Raw genomic sequence first — 22,389 nt, forward strand, 5'->3', positions numbered from 1 at the left:
ATCCCGGGATGTCATTCTCCCCTTGTACTCGGCCTCGGTGAGGCCGCAGCTGGAGTACTGCGTCCAGTTTTGGGCTCCACAATTCAAAAAGGATGTGGAGAAGCTTGAGAGAGTCCAGAGGAGAGCCACGCACATGATCAGAGGTCAGGAAAACAGATCTTACGACGACAGGCTGAGAGCCACGGGACTCTTTAGCCTGGAAAAGCGCAGGCTCAGGGGTGATCTGATGGCCACCTATAAGTTTATCAGGGGTGACCACCAGGATCTGGGGGAACATCTGTTCACCAGAGCGCCCCAAGGGATGACGAGGTCGAACGGTCACAAACTCCTGCAAGACTGTTTCAGGCTGGACATAAGGAAGAATTTCTTTACTGTCCGAGCCCCCAAGGTCTGGAACACTCCGCCATCGGAGGTGGTTCAAGCACCTACACTGAACACCTTCAAGAGTAAATTGGATGCTTATCTTGCTGGGATCCTATGACCCCAGCTGACTTTCTGCCCTTTGGGCAGGGGGCTGGACTCGATGATCTCCCAAGGTCCCTTCCAGCCCTAATGTCTATGAAATCTATGAAATCTAAGCTGTCTGTTGCCTGGGAAGCTTTCGTTCTAAAGGTTACTTGAAAGCACAGCTTTGGAAAGAAGGTAGTCAGGATTTAAAGATTGCCCTGCCCTCAGGAACACAGAGGAGAACCCAACCCAGCCCAGCCCTCCACTCCCTCTCCTGACTTAGACCTTCCAGCTGCCCAAGTTCAGGTGTTCGTTCTGGAGCTGGGTCCCCACTTATCATTGAGTCCTTAAGTTTCCAGTGTATGACCAGCTTTGTTAGCATCTAATGAAATAAGTCATTACCCACAAAAGTTTGTGAACCAGTTAGTCTCCAAAGTGCCACCCTGCCCTACCTTCTGCCTAATTCTGCTTGGCATAGTCTGCTTTTCTCCTTAGGCTAGATTCTATTCTCCTGCCCTTTTAGACAGATGGTTCTGGTTTTCCTTTTTTCCTCTTTTCCATATATGTATATTTAACTCCTGGAGATTTTTAACTGCAAGAAAGTGGGGGGAGTGGATTCATACCTCAGCCTCAAGAATCAAGACTTGAGTTCCTCAAAGGTGGAGCCACTTACCCAGTAGCTCTCCAGCAGGCTGGAAGACAATAAAGTCACGACAAAACAAAATTGGAGCAAGATACTTGTTTCTATGCAGGCTTATTCAACTCTACATAATGGCAGTTTCGATGTGGGTTTTACATTGGAATTTCCAATGGGTCTAAAGGACTTGGTTCCTAAGTCTCATTGGAAATTGCCTGGGTTTTGGGCCCTTCTACTCCGACATATGACTTGGAAGATCTCAGCCTTTTAGTTCTTTAATATGCAGCCTGGTAAATTATCTTTGATTGTTCCACACACGTACACACAGTGTGAGGTAATCTAAAGACTGTACAATGAGCAAAGTTCAGGCCCAAGGCAAAGGGCCTGCTTTTCTCAGGGGAGTCAGTCCAGCCTCCACATATGTGTTCATGATTTTGAAACCATGGACACAAATGTGGTTTGTGGAACAACAGCTGCAGTGGCAGGTTGCACTGATTAATGCATGCAGGATAATAAAGACTGAGGAATGATACATGTGGGAATGAATATTTTTGGGGAATGCATATTTTTGCATTCATTTAACTCTGTTTAAACAACATTGTAGCCTCTGGAGTTTTAGGGAGATGGGAGGTTGGCAAAGTTTATAAATCCGAATCTTGCACAAGTAAAAACAAATGAGCAGACAGGAAGGTGGAAAGTTTTGTGAGATTTTAATAAATCTTGTTTTTCTGTCTTGTGATACGCTTTAAATATGGGGTGAGGGGGAGGAATACAGGAATGAAAGGGAATTCAGTTCTGCATCTATCACACATTTTGGTGGGACTGCCATCAAAAGTACTTTAATCTCACAGGCAAGTCATGATTCAACAAAAGCATTTACACACGTCGTCCAGCTCAATGGGTCTTAAGCTCATGTGTTAAATTAAAGTGCTTTGGTGAGTTTGAGACATTGCTATAGCACAGCTATAACAACCACTAAAAATATTGCACATCCTCAATTATCCAAATGGCAATATTGTTTCATTAGCCTGGAAGTGTTGGTACTGCATAACAAGCTGCTCTTTTTTAAGCTTTACTATACCTAATACCTGTATTGTTAAGTTTGGCACGGCTTTCCATTGTGCCTCATGTATATCATATTTTCTCGCATACAACACACATCTTTCCACCAGAAACCAGCTGCTGGGAACTGGAGCCTGCGGTACATGGTAAGAGCAGGTTCTGCCACATATGGGTGAAACCAAAAGTAAAATCTGCAGTGATCCACAAGGACCAAAACAAAGAGCATGTTTGGATCCCTAGCTGAGGAAAGATCTTGCTTTCAAAACTACGATGTATATTATATTTTAAGACATACTGTATGTGAGAAACTATGGTTAATTCTCACAAGATCCTGCAGTTTCACTTAGCCAAACAAGTCCAGCTATCTGAATGGCTTTGGTTTCCAAAGGGACTTTGGTTTTTTGGAACTTCAGACTTCAGCAAATCATATTCTGATGAACATGTTTCAGGACAGGACTAAGCAGTCTTTTGCTATGCCCCAGTGGCCTAGTGGAGATCTTGCAAGGTTTACAAAGGCAAAAATCCAGTTGAACTAAATGGGAATCTGGTTAAGTGACAGATTGAAGGCTAGATAGGGAGCTGGGTTCTCAACCTTATACCAATTTAGGTCTGTTGCTAGGGAGTTTGAGTTGAGAGCTCGCTCCTGCACACTTGAAGCTAGCTCTGCTCCGTCATTCTCTTTCTGTCCTTCCATCCAACCACAGAGTAGCAAGGATATTGTGTGGCCAGCCTGGAGCAACCAATGTCCAATGCAACTAGAAACTGGAATTTGGCATATAGACCCAGAGCACTAGGATCCAGCCACCACTACAATTTCCTCCACTTCTTCTTTCCACTGTGACACAAAGAAAGCTCTCTGTCCCCTGGCCATGGCTCAGGCAAACCCCCGTCTCCAGACCACCGCAGAAACCTGCCAGCTGCACAGGCCAGATCCAGTGGCACTGTAGGTTGCCATCCCTGGCCTAAGGCATTTCCAAAGATGGGTTTATGAAGTAGACTGCTTCAAAAACTGCACTAATTGCTTTTTTGGCATATCCAATCGCCATTTGATGCTAGTATTTGTGGTGAAAGACAGCTCATGTACAACTTCCAGTAAAGCGCATCCACAACTCTAAAACAGGCACAACATTATGCTATTGTGATGGTATTGATATTAGCATATAATACAAATGTTATAAGTTCTGAGGAAATAATTTCATTCTATCACTACTTACCATACACTGAAAAAATATTAGCAGGAAGCTGAGAAATATGGATATTTGTAAATAAGGAGACTAGCTGTGTCTACATGTGCATTAATGCAGTTTTACTAATGCACATTAAAATTTAGTACCTCCATGCTGAGGTGCTAAATAAATACACATTAGGCTGCACTGATACGCAGTAGCACAAGCACATGCTTTTTTAGTGACGCTTAATGCACAGTAGCCTAATTCTACTGTGCATTAGTGTATTAGAATGATTTTTTACATGCTGCTTTAATGTGCAGTAGAATAGGCTACGCATGTGTAGCTCTGCCCTCTGAGTAGATTATTGAGTGCAGTCTGCTCCCTTTGTTTAAATTAACTCACTAAATGCTGTTGCAACATTAAGTGATCAGAATTCTTCAAGGGCAAGGCCCCATCAGAAATGTACCATTCAGCACAGGCAGGATCAGCAGTTTCTCCAAAGCCTATTCCCTCCATCAGGCAAAAGCATGTTTGCTTCTTCAAAATGGATTACATTTAGTATTATAAAACCCTTTTCTAGTAAATACTCTTCCTGTGATCAAAGCATTTATTTTGATCCCACTTCCAGTCAATAAGAGGGCAACAGCTCATTCTTCAGATATCAAGGAGCAGCGTATGTAATGCCAGTATCCGAATGGAAACTTGTATTTTCTCTGAGGTTCATTTTCCTGTTCCCACAATTCTGAAGTGTTCATGAAGAAGTCCTGGTGTCATAAGACAGGTTGGCTCTTAATCCTGGCATCACTCCTGTTAGGTAAATAGAATTACCTCTTAAATAGGGAAACTGCCTGAAAGGAAATGTCTTGATTGACATTATTATTAACATCTAAACTGCAAAATAATTCCTAGCAATAGAAAGTTTAACTCAAGGGCAAGTATAATATAGTTTAAGAAACCAGGAGATTTAGGTATTAACATGTTTATTGATCACTTTACCAACTTAAGATACAATTTGATACATTCAACAGCAGTAACATACATTATGAGAAGCTATGCCCTTAAGAAACAATGGTGTTTGCAATATGGATTTGACTAAGAGTTTTCAAGCCAAGCTTTAACAGCGCTAATCAGACAACTGTCATACTTGAACTTTTCTTCCTAAATATCAAGAATAACTTTGTTTACTGGACAAAAGTAGCTTGCCCACGGTTAATATAACTTTAGAAATTATCAAGACAATTTAAAAAGGTTTAAACATCCATAACATTGTCATTACTTTAACATTCACACTGATAAAGTGATACATTTAATACTTTCTAGCATTAATAAACAGTGTAAAAATATATTGCGTGTGTCTATATGTATTTTATATATATATATATATAGTACACACACACACATACACACATATATACATACATACAGTAAAAGCTGTGTTAATCGGCATTTTACTAACTGGAATACTCTATTATCCAGCATGTGCATAAAGTATTTCTTTAGCAGGGCCAGAGGGGTGCGGGTACTGGCTGCCCTCCGCGAGCCGCACAGGTGCAGGGGGATAAGGGGGAGGAGTTTGCACATGGCCGCCGCCATCCACCACCCCGTGCTGCCGCCACATTAATTCCAATAACCTACATTTTTAGATAACCGGCACCCTCCTTACCCCACTCATGCCGGATAGCAAAGCTGTGTGTGTGTGTGTGTGTGTGTGTGTGTGTGTGTGTGTGTGTGTGTGTGTGTGTGTGTGTGTGTGTGTGTGTGTGTGTGTGTGTGTGTGTGTGTGTGTGTGTGTGTGTGTGTGTGTGTGTGTGTGTTTCCTTTTCCTGAAAAGACCTAGTAGAAACTAGTAGTATACAATCCCCTTTCAAGTTTCTTTTATTTATTTAAAAGAGTGAATAGTAGTAAATTAAAAGAAATTAAGATCTGGGAACATAATCACTGTTGTGCTCCCCCATTACCTTTCTTACAGTTATTAAGTGGATTAACCTCTCTTAGCCCTGGTGGGTTGTTCTTGAAGCCATCCCCATGTTACTGAAGCAAATGAGAACTTTTCCATTGATTTTCATTTGGGCCAGGATGTCAATCAGTGCATTTTACAATGAATAATGCCTGATTCCCTTCCTCAAGAGGTTAAACAACTCTGCTACTGCTGTGTCTGGTCACTACAGTCAAAATTAAGAAACACCATGCTCAAGTTGTTCATTTGCAATAATGCAAAAATATACATATATATATAAATGTGATAAATTAGTAAGAAAGAAGTAAACTTGTAAGGTTAAATGATCTTTTAGGGTTGTTTTTTTTACCACATTGAAAATTTCACAGTGAATGCAGTATGCCAATACAGATGAATGTTAACGTTTGCAGTGTTTCCAACACTAAACAAACACTAAGTATAAAAGAATTATATGCTCACAGCAGCTTCCTGGTTTTCTGGACCAAGATGAAGGACATAACCGAGCAGGATCAAGAAATGGTAAGATTTATTTAAGCCATTTATCATGCTACACAGTGCCCCAAGGAAGACTAGAACGAGACCCATCTCCACATCACAAACAAGGCTCTGACATTGAGTACCTACAGCAGTAATCACAAAGTCAAGCAGTTCTTCTACACTTGCTACGTTAAGTGGGCACGTCCTGACAGCAAGCACTTCTCCACATGTGTAAATATGAGACAAAATATAAGCCAAATCAACTGTATATTCAGGAACAAGATGATACAAATAAAAAGTGTAGTGAAAGAGCAAAGCATAATATGGATAAATAAATGTTCACAGCTGAAAAAACCCTGAAACTGAATTCAAAAAATATTCTTCTGTATAAATATATATAATTTTTGCTTTGATACTTAATTTTTTGACACTATTAAAATTTAAATCTTGGCAAAGATACACCTCGACCCATTTACCCAACATTAACTATATCCCTCTAATATGCAGCATTAAAAGACAAACCAACTTATTTATACAATCAACATTATGGGGAAAATACGGTCTGCTGTAGCTGTCTACTGAAGCTAACTTATTCTGAGCCCACCAGAGATAAAACACGTGTTCTCATGTTACATATTGTAATTTTTGCACTTGTCTTTTACTTTGTCATCTCATGTAATACATTGCTAGCAGAAATAGTTTTGTCAACAAGTTCAGGTTCTTTTACAGGAGCTCTAACTTTGTAGTTTAACTACTTTAAAAATGTGTATATATCTAGCATAGGAATAATTTACCACAGAAAAATAAAAAGCTGTAATTAACATCTGAATTAACACCAGCTATATTTAGCAGAGCCCAAGCTGAACTATTTCACATTTTTTAACTTGCTTTATTTAAAATAGCACTTGAGCAAGTTCAAACACAAACTCAACTAATGTAAACTGGAACCTAAAATAATGCACCATCATGTAGGGAGAGATTCTTCCTTTATTCTTTTTTCTTTTGTACCCTCCATAGAGCCACTCCTAATTAAAATGGAGAGTTATGGGAGGCCCATAAATATATTTTTTCAAAGCTGAATTTTTAATTAACATGAATGAAACTTTATTCAAGTTCTGTGGCATTTGCTAAATACTGTAAAAGGCAACTAAATCTTGAATATACATCATAACTGAAGGCCACTGGCTCAGTTCACCACTGGTGAGTAGCCACTGGTGAATAGCTTTAAAACTTTTCACTATACATTTTTTAGAAGATTAAAAGTACAATGAAAACTGCTTCCTTCAAATGCCATATACTTTACAGTAATTAAAGAGCTTAAGAGATGCTGTATACAAACATATAAAAAATAATTCATCAGCTGACTGATTTTAGTTGAATAAGCCAGCTGCTCAATACATTTCAAAATTGGGACAATAATTTGAGTACTTAAATACGAATTTATAAGCCTAACATTGAAATACTTTCTTTTGATAATCGTAGGATCCTGAATACAATTACCCAAATATATATGTATAGTCACAAGATGTTACAGTCTATTAGCCATTTCAGAATGGCTTTAGAATATTTCAAACTGGCTTTTAATAATACCCAGTAAATGCACTGGCACGATTATTCTACTTATTTTTAACCAAACTGCTTTGTTATAGCAAGACTCCACTTAAATCACATAACCAGGAAAATGGAAACTGGTTTGAACAAAAGAACCAATCCAAAATCCAAGACCATTCCAAATCTTTTATGAGATTATACAGATTCTTTCATTTTTAGCTGGCTTTGAAATTCCCCTTTGGTTTTAGGGCAATGTATTTGGAGCAATACTGAAAAATGGCTGTTTTTGCAAACACAAGCATTTCTAATAGGCAAAATTTCCATGGCCCCTGATTTTAGGTGTTTGGAAGTTCTGTCCAGTCTATCCAAACTCCCAGAGACTGCTGCAAAACCAGTTTGTAGGTCTTTCAAAATTGCCATTGGCATTTAGGTGTGGCCCTTTACTAGTTTTATAGTCAGAAAGGTTTCACAAAGAATGTAGAAAATAACCTCTCAAAGTTTTCAAGTGCTGATGCTTATCAAAACACATCTGCATGCCCAAGTGGGCACTTGGGGGGCATAAAATGAATAACTGGGTATCTAAGTAGTAACATGACTACCCACTCCAGCTACAGGATTTATTGGTGTGTCCAGTTGAGACATTCTCATTAAAAAATGTGGACAGTAGTATGAGTAACAATTTGGTGCAAGTTCATCATTTATGCCATTATGTTTCATATACTGGATTCTACCATTGTGCTTTGGTAAGAATTATAGGCCATCTCATTGGGCCCTAGGCGTAAAAGAACACATGAAGCCTTTGCCCTCCACATACACTGGCTTTACATTGATCTAACTGATGCTGAGATGGCTAGCCTTCTGTAGAGAAAAGTATGTGTACTGGCCTCGTGCCATTAAAAATTAGAGATACAAAAGCACATAGGCTCAATAAGCCCCTAATACGAACAAGGGCCTATACACCAAATAGCTTTAAGAAGTTACCTCGAGCACATCCATGCCAATAAGCTATTGCCAACTCCCTCACTACAGACTCTATTCCTCTTGTAGTGGAACACCAGGCAGGAAATCCTCTGGGGCATCATCCCTGAATTACAGTCAGTTGAGGGTCAGAGATAAATATGCTTTCCTCTAGACCCAGGATGAGGTTATACACCTGTGCAGGAGCTCAGCACCTGCTCAGAGGAATTTCTGTTTTCACACAATGGAGAGCGCCAAGCCACAGCTCTGTGCCAAGGTCATGATTTGCCGCATAAGCTTTAAATGTTGAATCAGTTCTCTTACAGGTAAATATTAGGTATATCAATAGCATGTACACACACGCAAACACACAGAGTATTATTTACTATTGAGCAATTGACAGGGCAAGCCAAGTAAAGCACATATTTGCACTACAAATAAAGCGTAACAAAAAGATATGATTATTTTGGCACATGCTCAAAGAATACGCTAGTGCAAAAAAGAACCTACATGTTACATACTCTTATTGCAGGCAGAATTGTTTCTTGGCAAGTGGAGGCAAAGCACACTTCTTTGTGCTTATAGGTAAAAGACAGACAAATGCCCCCTATACACAAACATAGGCATCACTGTATGCTACGTATGCAGGGTTATGCTTAACAACAATGACACTGTGGTACAGCCAGGCACAAAGAATCACACTTTATTTCATAACAGTTAAGAGCTTCAAAATAGTACCTGATTTCTAAATAACAAGTTTAAGTTCTGGTGGGGGGTTAATATATTTCTTTGCAAGCCTATATGGGACAGTATGATACACCTACCACTGCAAACCAACCCAGTAGGAATTATTCCTTTTTACTCCCTTCCTTAAACCTGATTTGTGAAATGCCATATGTTATTAAAAAAATTAAAAAGGAGATATATATTAGATTATGTCTTCTATAACTCCAGAAAGCTGTGAGGGTGGGTTTTCCTTTTTCAAAAAGGGTCAGCAGAACACTTATATTTTCATGTTTTAATCAAAAATATCTTTGGAGGGGGAGTCCTTAAACTACTGAAAAATATACATTCTGATATTTGAATAGTCTTTTGAGTTAGGTATACATGCGCGCACACACACACACAGACACGCACGCATCCAGAAATAAATCATACATCTTTGACTGAAACTGAAGGGTTGCTAGGAAATCATCGTGCAAATGTTAAAAACAGTGGCTTATCCTGCCCAGTGTAAAATATTTACTTTGTCTGGATTCTTAAATATCTGAGTAAAAGTAATGTTATATAAATTGTTCACACAGAAAAACTCCTGAAACAAAACTGGCCTTTTTAATGGCCAATATGTAATGCTGTCACAATAGTTTATGTGGCATGAAAAAAAAAGAAGAAAACTTTACTAGAATTCTATGGAAGTGGGATTTCTGGAAAGAAGTCCTAAGTAGTGAGACACCCACACTGTATATACATTACAGCACATTGTACGTTTTGATTTACCAGCAGTAATGACAGAATCAAAACAGAATTTTAGGACAATTCATGATTTAAGAAAATTAATTATATTATTTTGTCTCAATCAGCATCTTATCTTGGGCCTTTGTCCTGCAAGTATTTACACATATGCTTCAATTTACACATATGCTTCAATTTACACACTGTGCCTGAAGTCCAGTCCCTATGGCTGGATGTCCTACAGAACATACTCAATCCTATTGTTTAAGGCAGAGACGTCACTCATCCAGGCCTACAGGCCAGATAAGTAGCACAGGGATCCCCATGGGCTGGATCTGGAGTATGGAGCTGATCCACAGGCTGGCTACAAGGCCAGAAATCTGGGGATAGAATAAGCAGCAGCAGCATTAAATGCTGTGGTGCCCAGAGCCATAGCAGCCGCCACTTGTCCCACACCACCAAATTTCTAGCTGCACAGGCCAAATAACACAATCCATGGATTCAATCTGGCCCATGGTCCATTTTTTGACACCCGTAGTTTAAGAAATTTATTTTTAAATAAACTTGTTTCAATTTGTTAAAAAAAAAGCAGGGGGGGCGGTGCGGGTTGGATGACTGCCCTGATGCATTTAACTGAGTTTTTGGTTGTAGCTGTGCTGGTCTAAGGACACAGGCAGGCAAGGTTCTTTGAGAAGATGGGATATCTTTTATTAAACCAACTGAGTACTCACAAGTTTTGTGCTTGAAGGGGGACTCAGTTGGTCTAATAAAAGATATCACATCTACTCAACGAACCCTGCCTGCCCAATGCATTTGATGCATCTCATCACATTTTTCTCAGTGTTAGGAGCTTCAAAAGATGCAAGATTGAATTATATTTGACAGCAATGCAATAAAGAAGGCAGGATCTTGATGAGGACAATGGTGGGGAGGGAGGTGTGCATGCGTGCATGAGACAGTGAAAGAGAGCATGAGAGGGGGACACTGGCAAGATTATATGCGTCAAATCAGACTGATAGAGCAATGGAATGGGCTCAGGCACAAGGAAAAGAATGGCAAGCACAAAACTTGTAATGGGTTAGGTCCCTACCATTCTGGTGCAACTTAGAGGGATTGGTGGACAGTGAGAGCACCTATCGCTACACATCTCTTGATGAGTGCATCTTACTGCCTCGTGTTCACTGACCCTCCTCTCTGCCCATCTTTTGAGATGCCAAAAGGAAAAAGCCTGCATCACAGGCAAGATGTGCAACTATACAGGGGCCAGGAGATATCCACCACCTCCTTTCCACAGAGACCATGAGTGTGAGAGCCAGGCTAAATCCACTCCTAAGAAACAGGTGCTTTCGAGCTGTTGCTCCCCTGTGTTCTCAAATCTCAAACAAACAAAAAAGAGTCACAATGAACTATTTTTCCAGCTTTTATCTTCCTACCTCACTCTCATTTCAGAGTAACTTTCTACACACCCAATGAAGAAAACCAAAATAAAAAAAAAATGAAAGCAGAATGGATTTATGCTTTTTAAGAAGAAAATCCCTCAAGATACAATGTTGTCATCTCTGGATCCAAAGCCCACTGAAGTCAGAGGAAAGATTCCCATTGATTTCTCAGAGCTATAGTTCAGACAGGGAACATTTTTGTTTTTAGAGGACCTCTAAAAACAGAAGTAACAGGCAATGTCTCTGGCTATGCCTGGGTTGATGCCATCAAACCCACATCTGGGAGACAAGCAGTCATTAAGCATCTCTTCTCAACATCAGTGCATGGAAGTAAGACTAGCACCCAATCTCAACACAGAGCCTCTCTGTAGTCAGGCCCTTCTCTGTCTGTGGCCTTTCACTTGCCCACAGCAGCCAGTTTCAACCTCTTCCCTGAATGCTTTGCCACATCACCTGCATGGCCACAGAGCAGGGCAACAACTTTCGGAGCACTGACACACCTCAGGGATCATTAGTATTTCATCACCATCAAAACACTTTTAATGCTTCAGCCCATGGGAGCTGGCATTGCCTGGTGTACTGAACAAGGTACTGGCAGTTTGCTAGTAAGGCTGCAAGGATTCAATGACATGCAAGATGCTGTCTCTGCTTTGGATCTGACCCAAACCTGCTTAACTGCATCAGGCTCCAAGTGCTCATGTCAATGGTAAGAAGATTCAGCTTCTGTACTATGGTACCCGTAATCTAATTCGAGGTTCATTAGCCTTCTGCTCGTGGTAATAAAACAGATGTCCTCAAAGACTGCCCAGATGTACAGCTTCAATGTTGTATTTTGAGTAGGAATGAACTTCCTACATTTTTCTGCCCTCCACTGCTCTTTGGTATAATTTAGCAATCCCATGTACCAGAACATGGCTGAAAGTTGTTATCCAGTTTTGAAAGGGGATGGCAGGAAGCCAGTAGGAGATATCAAGTGGACAATTCTTCCTTTTTCAGGAATTGGATTATCTGGCAAATGTGGGTGAAGCTCTGAAGCACTCGGAAATCTCTTCACAAACATAAATTTTTCCAGGCTGACAGCCTGGTGTGTGTGTAAAATTGTATCAGGTAACCAGAGCCACCAGAGGAAAAAAACCCAATGGTGAAAAACCACGTGTTAGCTTTGGCAAACTTCCTCCTCTCCTCCAAACTAAAAATCAAAACAAACCACAAACAAAAAGCAAAACACAGAATCTCCAAGCCCATGAGGAAGTTCTTTCCCTGTGTTTATTATTGTTGTTTTGGTTTCCCGACAATGCACTGGCTGAAAGGGTCATGGGAGGCAAAGTTACAAGAAAAGCTTCCATTGAATGTCAGCAGAAAACAAAAAACAGGCTGTTGAAGGGTTGAAAACTAGTGTTCAGTTTCTGGACATATGCCAAGTACAGAGTGTTGCCCTGCATGAGGAGTTAGAAGAGGTTAGTGCATATAACTCACTAAAGAAAGCTATTTATGTAGGGCACAGTAGAACCCTGCATGGGATCGTGATAAAAAAAGAGGCAATATAGTAGATTAACCTTTATTCTACACTAAAGCCGATGTCTGAACTCTGTTTCATAGAAAGCAAAGCAGAACTTTAACCTGACATTTCTAAATAGCCAACCTAACTGGATTTTTTTTATCATTTTGTATCAGCAGTCTGAGGAAATCTAGTGCTTGATCTGTTCTATGGAAATTTCAAGAGCCAATATGGCTTAGGATACAAAGAACAGCAAACTAAGTGACATAGAAGGAGCCACTTTTAATCAAAGGACCACCACTTATTACACTGGGCCTAGATGGGTTGGTACTCAGCAGCCTGTTTATAAAATTTTTCAGACAGAGAACTGCACTCTCCTCTCATAGCCGTGGAAATCCATTGCCTTTGGTGGAATTACTCCTGCTTGGCACTGGCAGGGTCAGTGGAGGGAGAATCAAGCCTCTTTGCTTCAAACACGGATACTAGCAAATCACATAACTAGCCTTAGGGGTGGGTTACACTTATACGACTATGTGATAAGCATCTTTGGGGTATTTCAGAGTGACCACAGACTTTCTTAAATCTGGTCCGACTTAAAGAGAGTACGTGTCCCTGGGCATGTGTCTGCCTGTTCATGAGAATCATGAGAATATACATCAAACTTAATGAAAATCTCCTCAGTGGTATTTAGTTCATATTTCTCATTTACAAAGTATCTCAATTTAATGCCCCCTGCACTTCACTCAAGAGGCAGTGCAAAACTAAAACCAGATTGCAAACAATATTAATATATCCATCAAGACTTCCTTAGTAATGCCTAGTCTTTTTACATCTCATATTAGTATGTTACCTCCATCCAGGTCCTGTATGTCAGTCAGAACCATGCTACCGGTATGCATGGTAATTTGCAAGAAGTACAGTATTGGCTCTAAGAAGTTTGTTTGTCTATGGGTATTTTTTTGAGGGATGGGGAAATGAGGGCTGGTATCTTCCACATCCTTCTGCTGACACAAATAAATTGGAGCCTAAATTGTCTCAGTCAGGAGTAAAGAAGTCCTTTTTTTGCTGTTCACAAATGGTGTAGGAATTTGATTTTCATGATAGCACCTTGTATATTCCAGCCATTTATTTCCCATTAGTACAATGCTGAATTTGTGTCTTTGAGGGCAGTGCCAGGTCCCTTTTAGGACACCTTTACAAATAAATAAGTAGTCAAATCAAAAAGCATAAATATCTGGATATTCTCTTCAGAAAGGCTGCTATCACAAGACTCTCCTTCCCACTTACCTGGAAAGAGGTTGTCTTCTACACCCAAAAACAAACTGGACATTTAGGAATGTTTGCAGATCTTTTGCTAGTATTGACAAGGTGTGGAATAACAGCCCTTGCTTTTGGTTTCTTGTCTAAAGCTCAACAACTTTTGTGTTACCTTTTATTTACAGGGTTTGTTTTGGTTTTTTTTTTTTGCCAATGTAAGCATGAGGAATGTAATGAAGTGGTGCTGTGCTGCAAATATCTCAGATGTTGAAATCAGTTCCAGTTCCTGAAAACACGTCTTGACAACATAGTCTTAGCATTCACGATAACTGAAACATGTGGGATTCATCTACATCATTCTTACAGGTATATTCTCTCTCAGGTTTTTAACCCAGGCTTACTTGCTTCCTTGTACTTTATGATCATATGTGCCTGCATGCTTATACCCAGATACATAGCCCGAAGCGTCAACGAGGTCTTCTCGTCCTGCTTTGCCTTTTCCTTTCCCGCTGGGATCAAACCTCTCTTTGTGGGAACCCGTGAATTTTGTTGTGTCCGTAAGGCGCGATACAGTTGGAGATGAAATAGCTTTCTATTGGAAGAAAAGACATAAGAAAATACTTTTCACTGAACAGGAAACAACTTTTAGCATTTATAAAGACATTTGTAATAATGACAAATATCTTATCTTCAGGTTAAGAACACCTTTTAGAAGTGGCAAAGGGAATGAGAAGTACAAGTTTTGTGGCACTGGATGTAATGGCATTGTTGGCTAAGTATAAAATGATCCATGCCATTAAGGCAGAAATTGGGGGGATTTATGTTAAATGTTTGTATTCTGATTTTCAAAGGTGCTTGACAGCTGTGATCCTACATCAGCATCAATGGACATCAAGCACCTGACTCAAATATTATTGGTTGCAAAATGCCCGTTGAAGCCAATGAGGCCAGCAATTCACCCCAAATTCTTCAGTTTGCTTCTGCTGGAGTTAGGTCACAACTCTGAATCAGCCTGTATCATTCAGGAAACTAGGCTGAAGGTATTGCATCTCATTTCCAGACCTGTAACATGAGCTATCTTGTAGCAGGTAGCACGTGAAAGCTATCTTGGTGCGACACAGAGTGATGGCCTGCAGCAAACAGAGTTAGGTCAGGTCTTCTTCCAAAAGCTGTAACTGCACCCCCCGCCTTACATCATGTTGCATTTTCCTGTCAGCTGAATTATAAATAAAATTTTACTTCCATTGGGGCAGTAGGAAAATTTTAGTCAGAAGCTAGGGGGAAGGGAGAGAAATCATTTTACAAAGTTATCTGGGATCTTGACCTTTCTGTTATGACTGGAAGCAATGGTGAGATAGCATCTTTTCTGACAACTGGTTTTCAATTATAACTGAAATCAGAAAAGAGGGCACTGTAATGAGAGAGGAAGAAAAACTCTACACACACACTCTTATCCACATGCTTTTTCTACTGTATTGGTGGATAGAGGCGATGTGATCTCATTGGTAATGCCGGTCACTGTACATGATCCTCGGTGATCAATAACACTTGCTCATCTGTCTCCAATGGATATTGAAGGATTGTTAATGAGAGTTTAGGCTGTAATTTTAGAGACCACCTGAGCTGTGGATTCTAGTCATCTGCATTTGCAGGCAAGTATATAATAAACATTTGTCTTTTATGCCACAGTTTACAGTAAGGGGAAGATCTTTGTCGCGCATTTTGTACTTATGGGGAGAGGCAGTTTTTTCAACAAAAACATTTCAGAAGAAAACATCTGACCTATCCAGTCTGCCATGGTGCATAAACAGCTTTTAAAAGGAAAACACTAGAGAAACAACTGACAAGCGACCCATCCATAAAAGATGACACAACTCAAATACCTATTATTTCCTTTAAAAGTTTAATAGACCTAAGAGTAAAGAAGGGTTACTTACACTTTGCCTCAAAAGATCACTTCACTCAAGTTTAAATAGACAGAAGTAAACTCCCTGACAAAGTCCCCCCCCGCTGAAAGCAACCTGCTCCCAACATCAGTTATACAGCATACATAAAACATTTCCAAATGTTCGGCTGCTTTGTACTAAGGACATTTGATATACAATATAATTGTAACTGAAGAGTGGGGGTCTCACCCGCCTCCCACATGCATAGTTTTTTAGATAGCAAGTAAACCAACTTGTAAGCATTCCCACCTCCCTCCTCCTTCTAAACAAACCAAACCCATGATATACAGAGAAAGACTTTCTGCACTAACAATTTTGGGCTTGATTCTGGGGTGGATTGGTCAGGTTTGTGATGCTTGCGTTTTGGTCCCATAAGCCAGATGCATAGTGCAGGGTCAGTCAACAGGCTAGAGAGAACCCAGCTACAGGCTAGAAAGAATCAGGTCCTGGGCTGCTAGCATGCGCCAGGGTTAAGTCCCAAGGCCCCACACCATGCCCACCCAGCTCGGTGTGCTGGAATTGAGCCACAGGGCTCCACGCCACCTCTGCTCAGATCTGTATGCCAGGATCAGGCCCAGTGCCACCCTACTGCCTCTACTCAGCGCTGCCTGCTGGAATTGGGCCTTGAAGCCCTATATGCTAGGATTGGGCTCTGGGGTCCTACACCACCCGTCCATTCTCACATGTTGAGATTGAGGGCCCCTGCACTGCCTCTAACCAGCCCCATGTGTCAGGATTGGGCCCTGCACTACCCTGCATGCCTGATCTAGTGTGCAGGGCCATGCTCCACAGGGCTCCCCATGGGAAGCCTTGCAGAGTGAACGACATGATGCTGAGGCCCAGAACCGGCCCACAGGCCCATGGTTGACCACCCCTGGGCTAGGCTACTTGAAGACAGGCCAACTGCTACACAGAACTGCGGTGCTTGATGGAAGTCTGCGACTACTGGAGCATTTAATTCTCAGACTACTGTGTTGAAAGATATTTTTGGTATTTTTCCCGTTAAGCGAAATTTCCATAAATGGTTATTTTTCTAGATTTAAAAACCAAACCGAAGAGGATGATGGTTGGGAAGAAGTGCCACTCTTGCAAACAGGCATGCTTTTGTTTGTTTTGGCACAATAGTACTTAATAGGCTGCTTTAGTCTGTTTGTTCTCAGCTTAATCGGAGGTAACCAGTATACTGAAGCCACAACAAAGAAAAATGCCCCTGTCAGCACTTGTGTAAGCAGTAGAACTAACAAAACCAAGGTCTTATAACAATTCATGAGCCCAAACATCAGGTGCAGCCGATGAAGACTCCTGGCCTGATGCCCAACTATCTTACTTTTGTCAACGTGTACCCAAAGTGTTAATCAATCTGACATGTACAGGCAACCCCCGCTTAGTGCTCTTAATTGGTTCCTGAAAAAAAAAAAAAAAGATTGTTAAGCAAAACGAGTGTTAACCAAAACCAGAAGTATTTGATGACCCAAGATGGCGACTGCAATTGTTTTTAATCACCTAACATGTCGACCACGAGCGTTATAACAAAACTTGCTAAGTGAAATCAGGTATCAATTTAAAATGAGTGTTGTAGCAAAATAATGTTAAGCAAAACAGTGTTAAGCAGGGGTTGCCTGTACATTTTTCCCTGCAGAGATGCATGCTGTACTAAGCACAAGCACTTAACAGTGACTTGTATTAACAATGACCACCACGATACATCGTGACCATTGCCCAGGAGGGACCTATTAGACCTCACAGAAAGAGTTAGCTCATTACCCATCTCCTCTTTCCCTCAGGCAGAAGGCACCCATGGTACTTCTAAAATTGAACTGTAAGAAAGCAATGTCACTGGACAGACTATGGGGCCAGCATAGTGCCCACGTCCACCTGGCACTGTGCATGGGATTCTTGGATCACCAGACTCTTCACGGTTGTTTCACTACATGCACAATGAAGTATCGCCCACTGCAAATGAAGCACTTTCCACATGTGACATGTCATTCACAAATGGCAGGTCTAAGAGATCTCACAGTCATTTGCAGGCAAGTCCCTCCAACACCCACATCACGATTAGCAGTGACAGATTCAGCAGAACAAAAAAAACACACTGAAAACTGATTTTTTTTTTTTAATGCTTGTATTGTTACACACTCTGTGGAGTTACCAATAGTGGGAGAAAAGAGCTAGTAAGGGCAGTGGTACAAGATGTGCATGCTTACCTTCCCTGTCCTCAGAATCTCAGGCCCAATATACAGGAAACATTTACTCATTTTTAAACTGGTCACAGGTTCACAAAACCAAGGGCCTTGTTACATGTTGCACATTTGATATCAATCATAGTAAGCATTCATATAACTTAGAAAGTTTTCTGAGCAGTTTCATGGTAATACTTACTATGATTTAAATATAGATTATAGTGCTGCACCAAAGTCTTGAACCAGCTCCCCTGAGATCCCAGTGGAGTCTCCAATCAGCACCCATGGGTCCCCAGGCTGAGACTGAAAATCAGTTGATTTGGGGGTCTCCGTTCTGGGACTGTACCAGAGTCTTGAATTGGCTCCTGCGCAGTCCCAGGGCTGACACCTGAAAATCAGCTGATTCTAGGTCTCAGTCCTAGGATCGCACCACAGCTAGTTCACAACTCCACTACAGTACTGCGATGATCCCTGGGATGACACTGCAATGACCCAAAGACAGTCCCTGGGACCACAATGGACTCTTGACCATCAATGTATAATTCCAGGACACATACTTAAAAATCTGATAATTTTCAGTCTCAGCCTGGGACCCACTCCATGGAGCTCGCTTGAGACTCCCTTACAGTCCTGGGGCTGGGACCCACAATGGATTATGACTCCCAGCCCTGGGACAGCAATATTATCTCCATGAAGTAATCCCACATTATGGCAACTTAACATGTTGGGAGATATTCCTCACTCAAAAAGCCATGACTTTACAAAAATACAAAAACAATTAGCACATTATCCTACTTGAATACTCGGACACCAGCATTTTAAGTGTGGTTAACATGTGCTAAGTGTAACAATGCCCAACATGGTACCAGAAACAGTGCTACCAATGCTGTAGGAAAAGTCACCTGTAAGCAGGTCACTCACTCAGCTTTCTTATCTAGGCCTGCCAAGTCTGAGGTCAAGCTTTCCCAGTTTTATTCCTGTAGGGGATACTTCACAGTCACAATAACCAAGTCATCCCAAACCAGGGTAAACAAACAAGCACTGGTGACATGTAGGGGGTGCATGTGAGTGCACGTGCACCCCCTAAGATCAGTCATGCACCCCCTGGAAGCATCAGCCGTGAAACTGGAAGTGCACTTCCGGTTTCACCACTGGGTCACCAATTGACCACTGGGAACCTGCCCCCCCCCCCCCCACCAGGTGATCTAGTGTCTCCCCCAGACTTAGGAGGCAACAGTCACCCATGCAAGCAAGCAACATTCAAATCAAAACCTGCTGCCTTTTCCCAGGCCATAGGAGAGCAGTCTCTCTGACTCCAAGCTTCTCCCTCAGCATCCTAGCCTCCTCTCCCCTACACTCTGCTCTTGAAACTTTTTAACCCTCTTTGTGGCTCCACCCTCACTTACTACTGTTGCAACAGGTTCCCAGCCTGCTAGCCAGGCAGACTATTAACTGCTGACCACCTGCAGCTGGGTTTCAGCTCCTGATTGAGCATGAACACCTTATTACACTGCTTTTAGTATGTCAACAGATAACACACTGAGCTCGCACTAGTGAGTTCTTATTTACATTAAGGGAGGACAAAACTAAGTGGGTGGGTAAATAACTGATTGAAATCACTGATTGAAGACGATAGTTTGTAACTGCACTGGGAGAAAAATGTAACTACAAATGGAATTTTTTAAAATGCACCTAGCCCATGGTCTCCCTCAAGGGGCTGATGGAGAGGGCAGGAGACCAAAACAATTGAGCATGAATATTAGGACATCTCCCAGAGAATGGGAGAGGTCTCTGGGTATGGAATAGAGCTGAAAGAGTCCAGCTGCTCCCCATTTCCTGGCCCTCGGAAAGTTCCCCTGGCCAATGAAAACTTCATAATTTTACAAGGAGGAAGCAAAATTCAACACCTTGAAACCTGAAAGCTGACACCTCTGCACCACCCTTTTGTTTCAGGCCATTTTTGCACGCTCACAGAGCAGCCTCAACAGAAAAGAAATTCCTTGCCCAGGAGAGCCTTCCATCACCAATCCTCCTGCAAAATATAAAACATCTTAACATGAAAGAAGCATAATTCTAACTTGCCATCAGACAACTTGAGGTAAATAGGCTGCTCCAATTTTTATCTGAGCCTAATTTGCATAAAATGAGCTTTCCAACCAGGAGATCTTACACCACCTTTTAGCTCCTGTAAAATATGAATTTTCATTTCCACCTGGGAGAAATTTTACAATTTTTGCACTCTCCTATTCCCGAGCAATGCACATACACCCAAACGCTTGCAAATAAGGAATTTTTTTGCAACTATCTAGTTGGTCTAATAAAAGATATCACCTCTACCAAGAGTTCTCATTGCTTTCCCTTACCTTAATACAGAGGCTAAAAGAAAAACTAATGGGCTCACTGCTCTGGGCATCACAGAGCAACGAGAAAAATTAAGGGTAGATCCACTTGCTAGTCATTATAGAAAACAAGATGACAGAACTCCTTTGCTTATGTATAGGTCCCAAAAATTCAATAGGTGTGTAAAAAAGGAACAGTTTCTGCTACCTACAAGGACAGAAATTCTGGGAGCAATGACCCAGGAGCAAGTTTCCAGTGAGTACCCTTCAAAAAATAGCACGTGGGTTGGTGAATATTCAATGCTCCCCCCTTTGGGAGACTGTTTCCCCAGACCAACTTCTGGGCTGTATTCAGTACAAAGATGTTTAACAGGAAAGTGGAAAAAAATGTTGATAGTATAGAGGGTACCAAGGTTTCCACAGATATTTTAATCATGAGAAAAAACAGAAGAATATGAGCAAGGTTTCAAGCAATATAAACTATGAATTTTAGATAAGAGAAATAATATTCCTGGGACAGTTAACACAGTGCAGGTAGGTCACAGTTAAATTAAGGCCATCACCAACATTAGCTGCTTTAACAGACTAGGAAGGGATACCAACATCCCTTGGAATAGTAAACTATATAAAGAAATGTGTATTTATGCCTGCTATTGAGAATGGCAACCTAAGAGTGCTACTTTGCTAAGAAGCCCAATGGATACTGGCTATAAATCCTAGCAATGAGCTTGAGAACCTGATGCAGCAAGAGAGACCCAAAGTCCAGGGTACTTAGTTAAGAAGTGTAAAATTAAGTTGCTAGCTGATGCTTCCAGGCAGGTTATCAGCAAGTTCCTCTTACAACAATGTGGTCAGAATTAGAAATTTTGGATGCTAACAAAACATGAGTGTCAGTTCTTTCAAGCTGTTTTGTTCTCAGTCCACAGCTGCAAAAAAAAAAAAAGTCAGGTCTTATTTATGGGAGGCCCGGATTAGCTAAAATGGACCATCAGCCACATACAACTGTTGCCAAAAGGGCTCTACAAACACCCTCATCCCCAAAAGAAAGAGAACATTATCTGGGGATTGCAGTCTTTCTATGGCAGTGGCACTCAACCTCCAGCCTGCAGGCTAGATCTGGCCCAAAAAGCCATGTCAGCCAACCTGCAGGGCTTCCCACAGGCCCAGAAATTTGGTAGTAGGGGAGTACTACTCTCCCGCTGCCAAATTTCCAGACCCATGAAAAGCCCCTGCCCTTGCATGCTGGATCCAGCACCGGATCCCAGTGCACAGGGCTGGGCAGGCCCCAGGGCCCAATCCTAGTGTGGGGGGCCAGAGGGGACAGTACCAGGCCCCCAAGACCCAATCCCAGTGTACAGGGGGCAGGAGGTAGCAGTGTCAGGCCCGAGACCCAGTCCCGGTGTACAGGGGGTGGGAGGAGGTGGTGGCTGGACCCCCAGATGGCTCCACACCACTCATCTGGCCCACAGGACAAAAAGGTTGAGCACCCCTGCTCTATGGCATTTGACGTAAGTGTAATGGAACTAATTCTAGAGGTAGACTATTCAATTTGTCACTGTTTCCTGTCTAGTCTGGGATGAAGCTGGATTATCTCACAGTTTCTTCTCAGGATGACACCTACAGAAAGGAAGACAGACTATTCATACAGGGTTACCAGGCTAGTCTACTCCTGTGAGGGTTCATCCAGGACATAGGCAGCTGGGCCTGTGGATAGGCCCTGGGGAGTAACAAGGAGGTTAGTAGGGTGACGGTACAGGTTATCTGAATGAAGATCTGAGAGCGAGCCTGAGATACTGTCATCCCAAAAACAAAGCAAACATTATCTGGGGATTACAGACAGTCTTTCTATGGCACTGGTGCTAAATCTCTAGCCTGCAGGCCAGATCTGGACTTTGCTAGGCCTGTGAATGCTGGTGTGATAGGATGGGTCACTCTATGCAAACCCTGTTTCTTATACTCTTCTAAGCATCCACTACTTGTCACTGTTAAAACAGGATACTGGGCTAGATGGACCTCAA

The 22,389-nt window shown here is 41.6% G+C and overlaps 1 protein-coding gene across 3 annotated transcripts in view; it reads right to left on the reverse strand.

Moving 5' to 3' along the window:
- Window positions 1-1,823: 1,823 nt before the first annotated feature.
- Window positions 1,824-22,389, reverse strand: part of TPPP (tubulin polymerization promoting protein) — a 113,169-nt gene continuing 92,603 nt past the window's right edge. For 2 of the 3 annotated variants that reach the window (XM_090049241.1, XM_090049242.1), the window contains 2 exons: window positions 14,305-14,495; window positions 1,824-4,122 (listed from right to left, as the gene is read on the reverse strand). In XM_090049241.1, the coding sequence (XP_089905367.1) occupies window positions 4,086-4,122; window positions 14,305-14,495 (228 nt within the window). In that variant the 3' untranslated portion in view covers window positions 1,824-4,085. Of the gene's footprint in view, window positions 4,123-12,382; window positions 14,496-22,389 lie in introns of those variants that run through there. The other variant, XM_090049243.1, reaches the window with a different exon arrangement.

Source organism: Crocodylus siamensis, chromosome 5, assembly GCF_052110815.1.
Source record: "Crocodylus siamensis isolate JL-2025a chromosome 5, ASM5211081v1, whole genome shotgun sequence".
NCBI lineage: Eukaryota > Metazoa > Chordata > Crocodylia > Crocodylidae > Crocodylus > Crocodylus siamensis.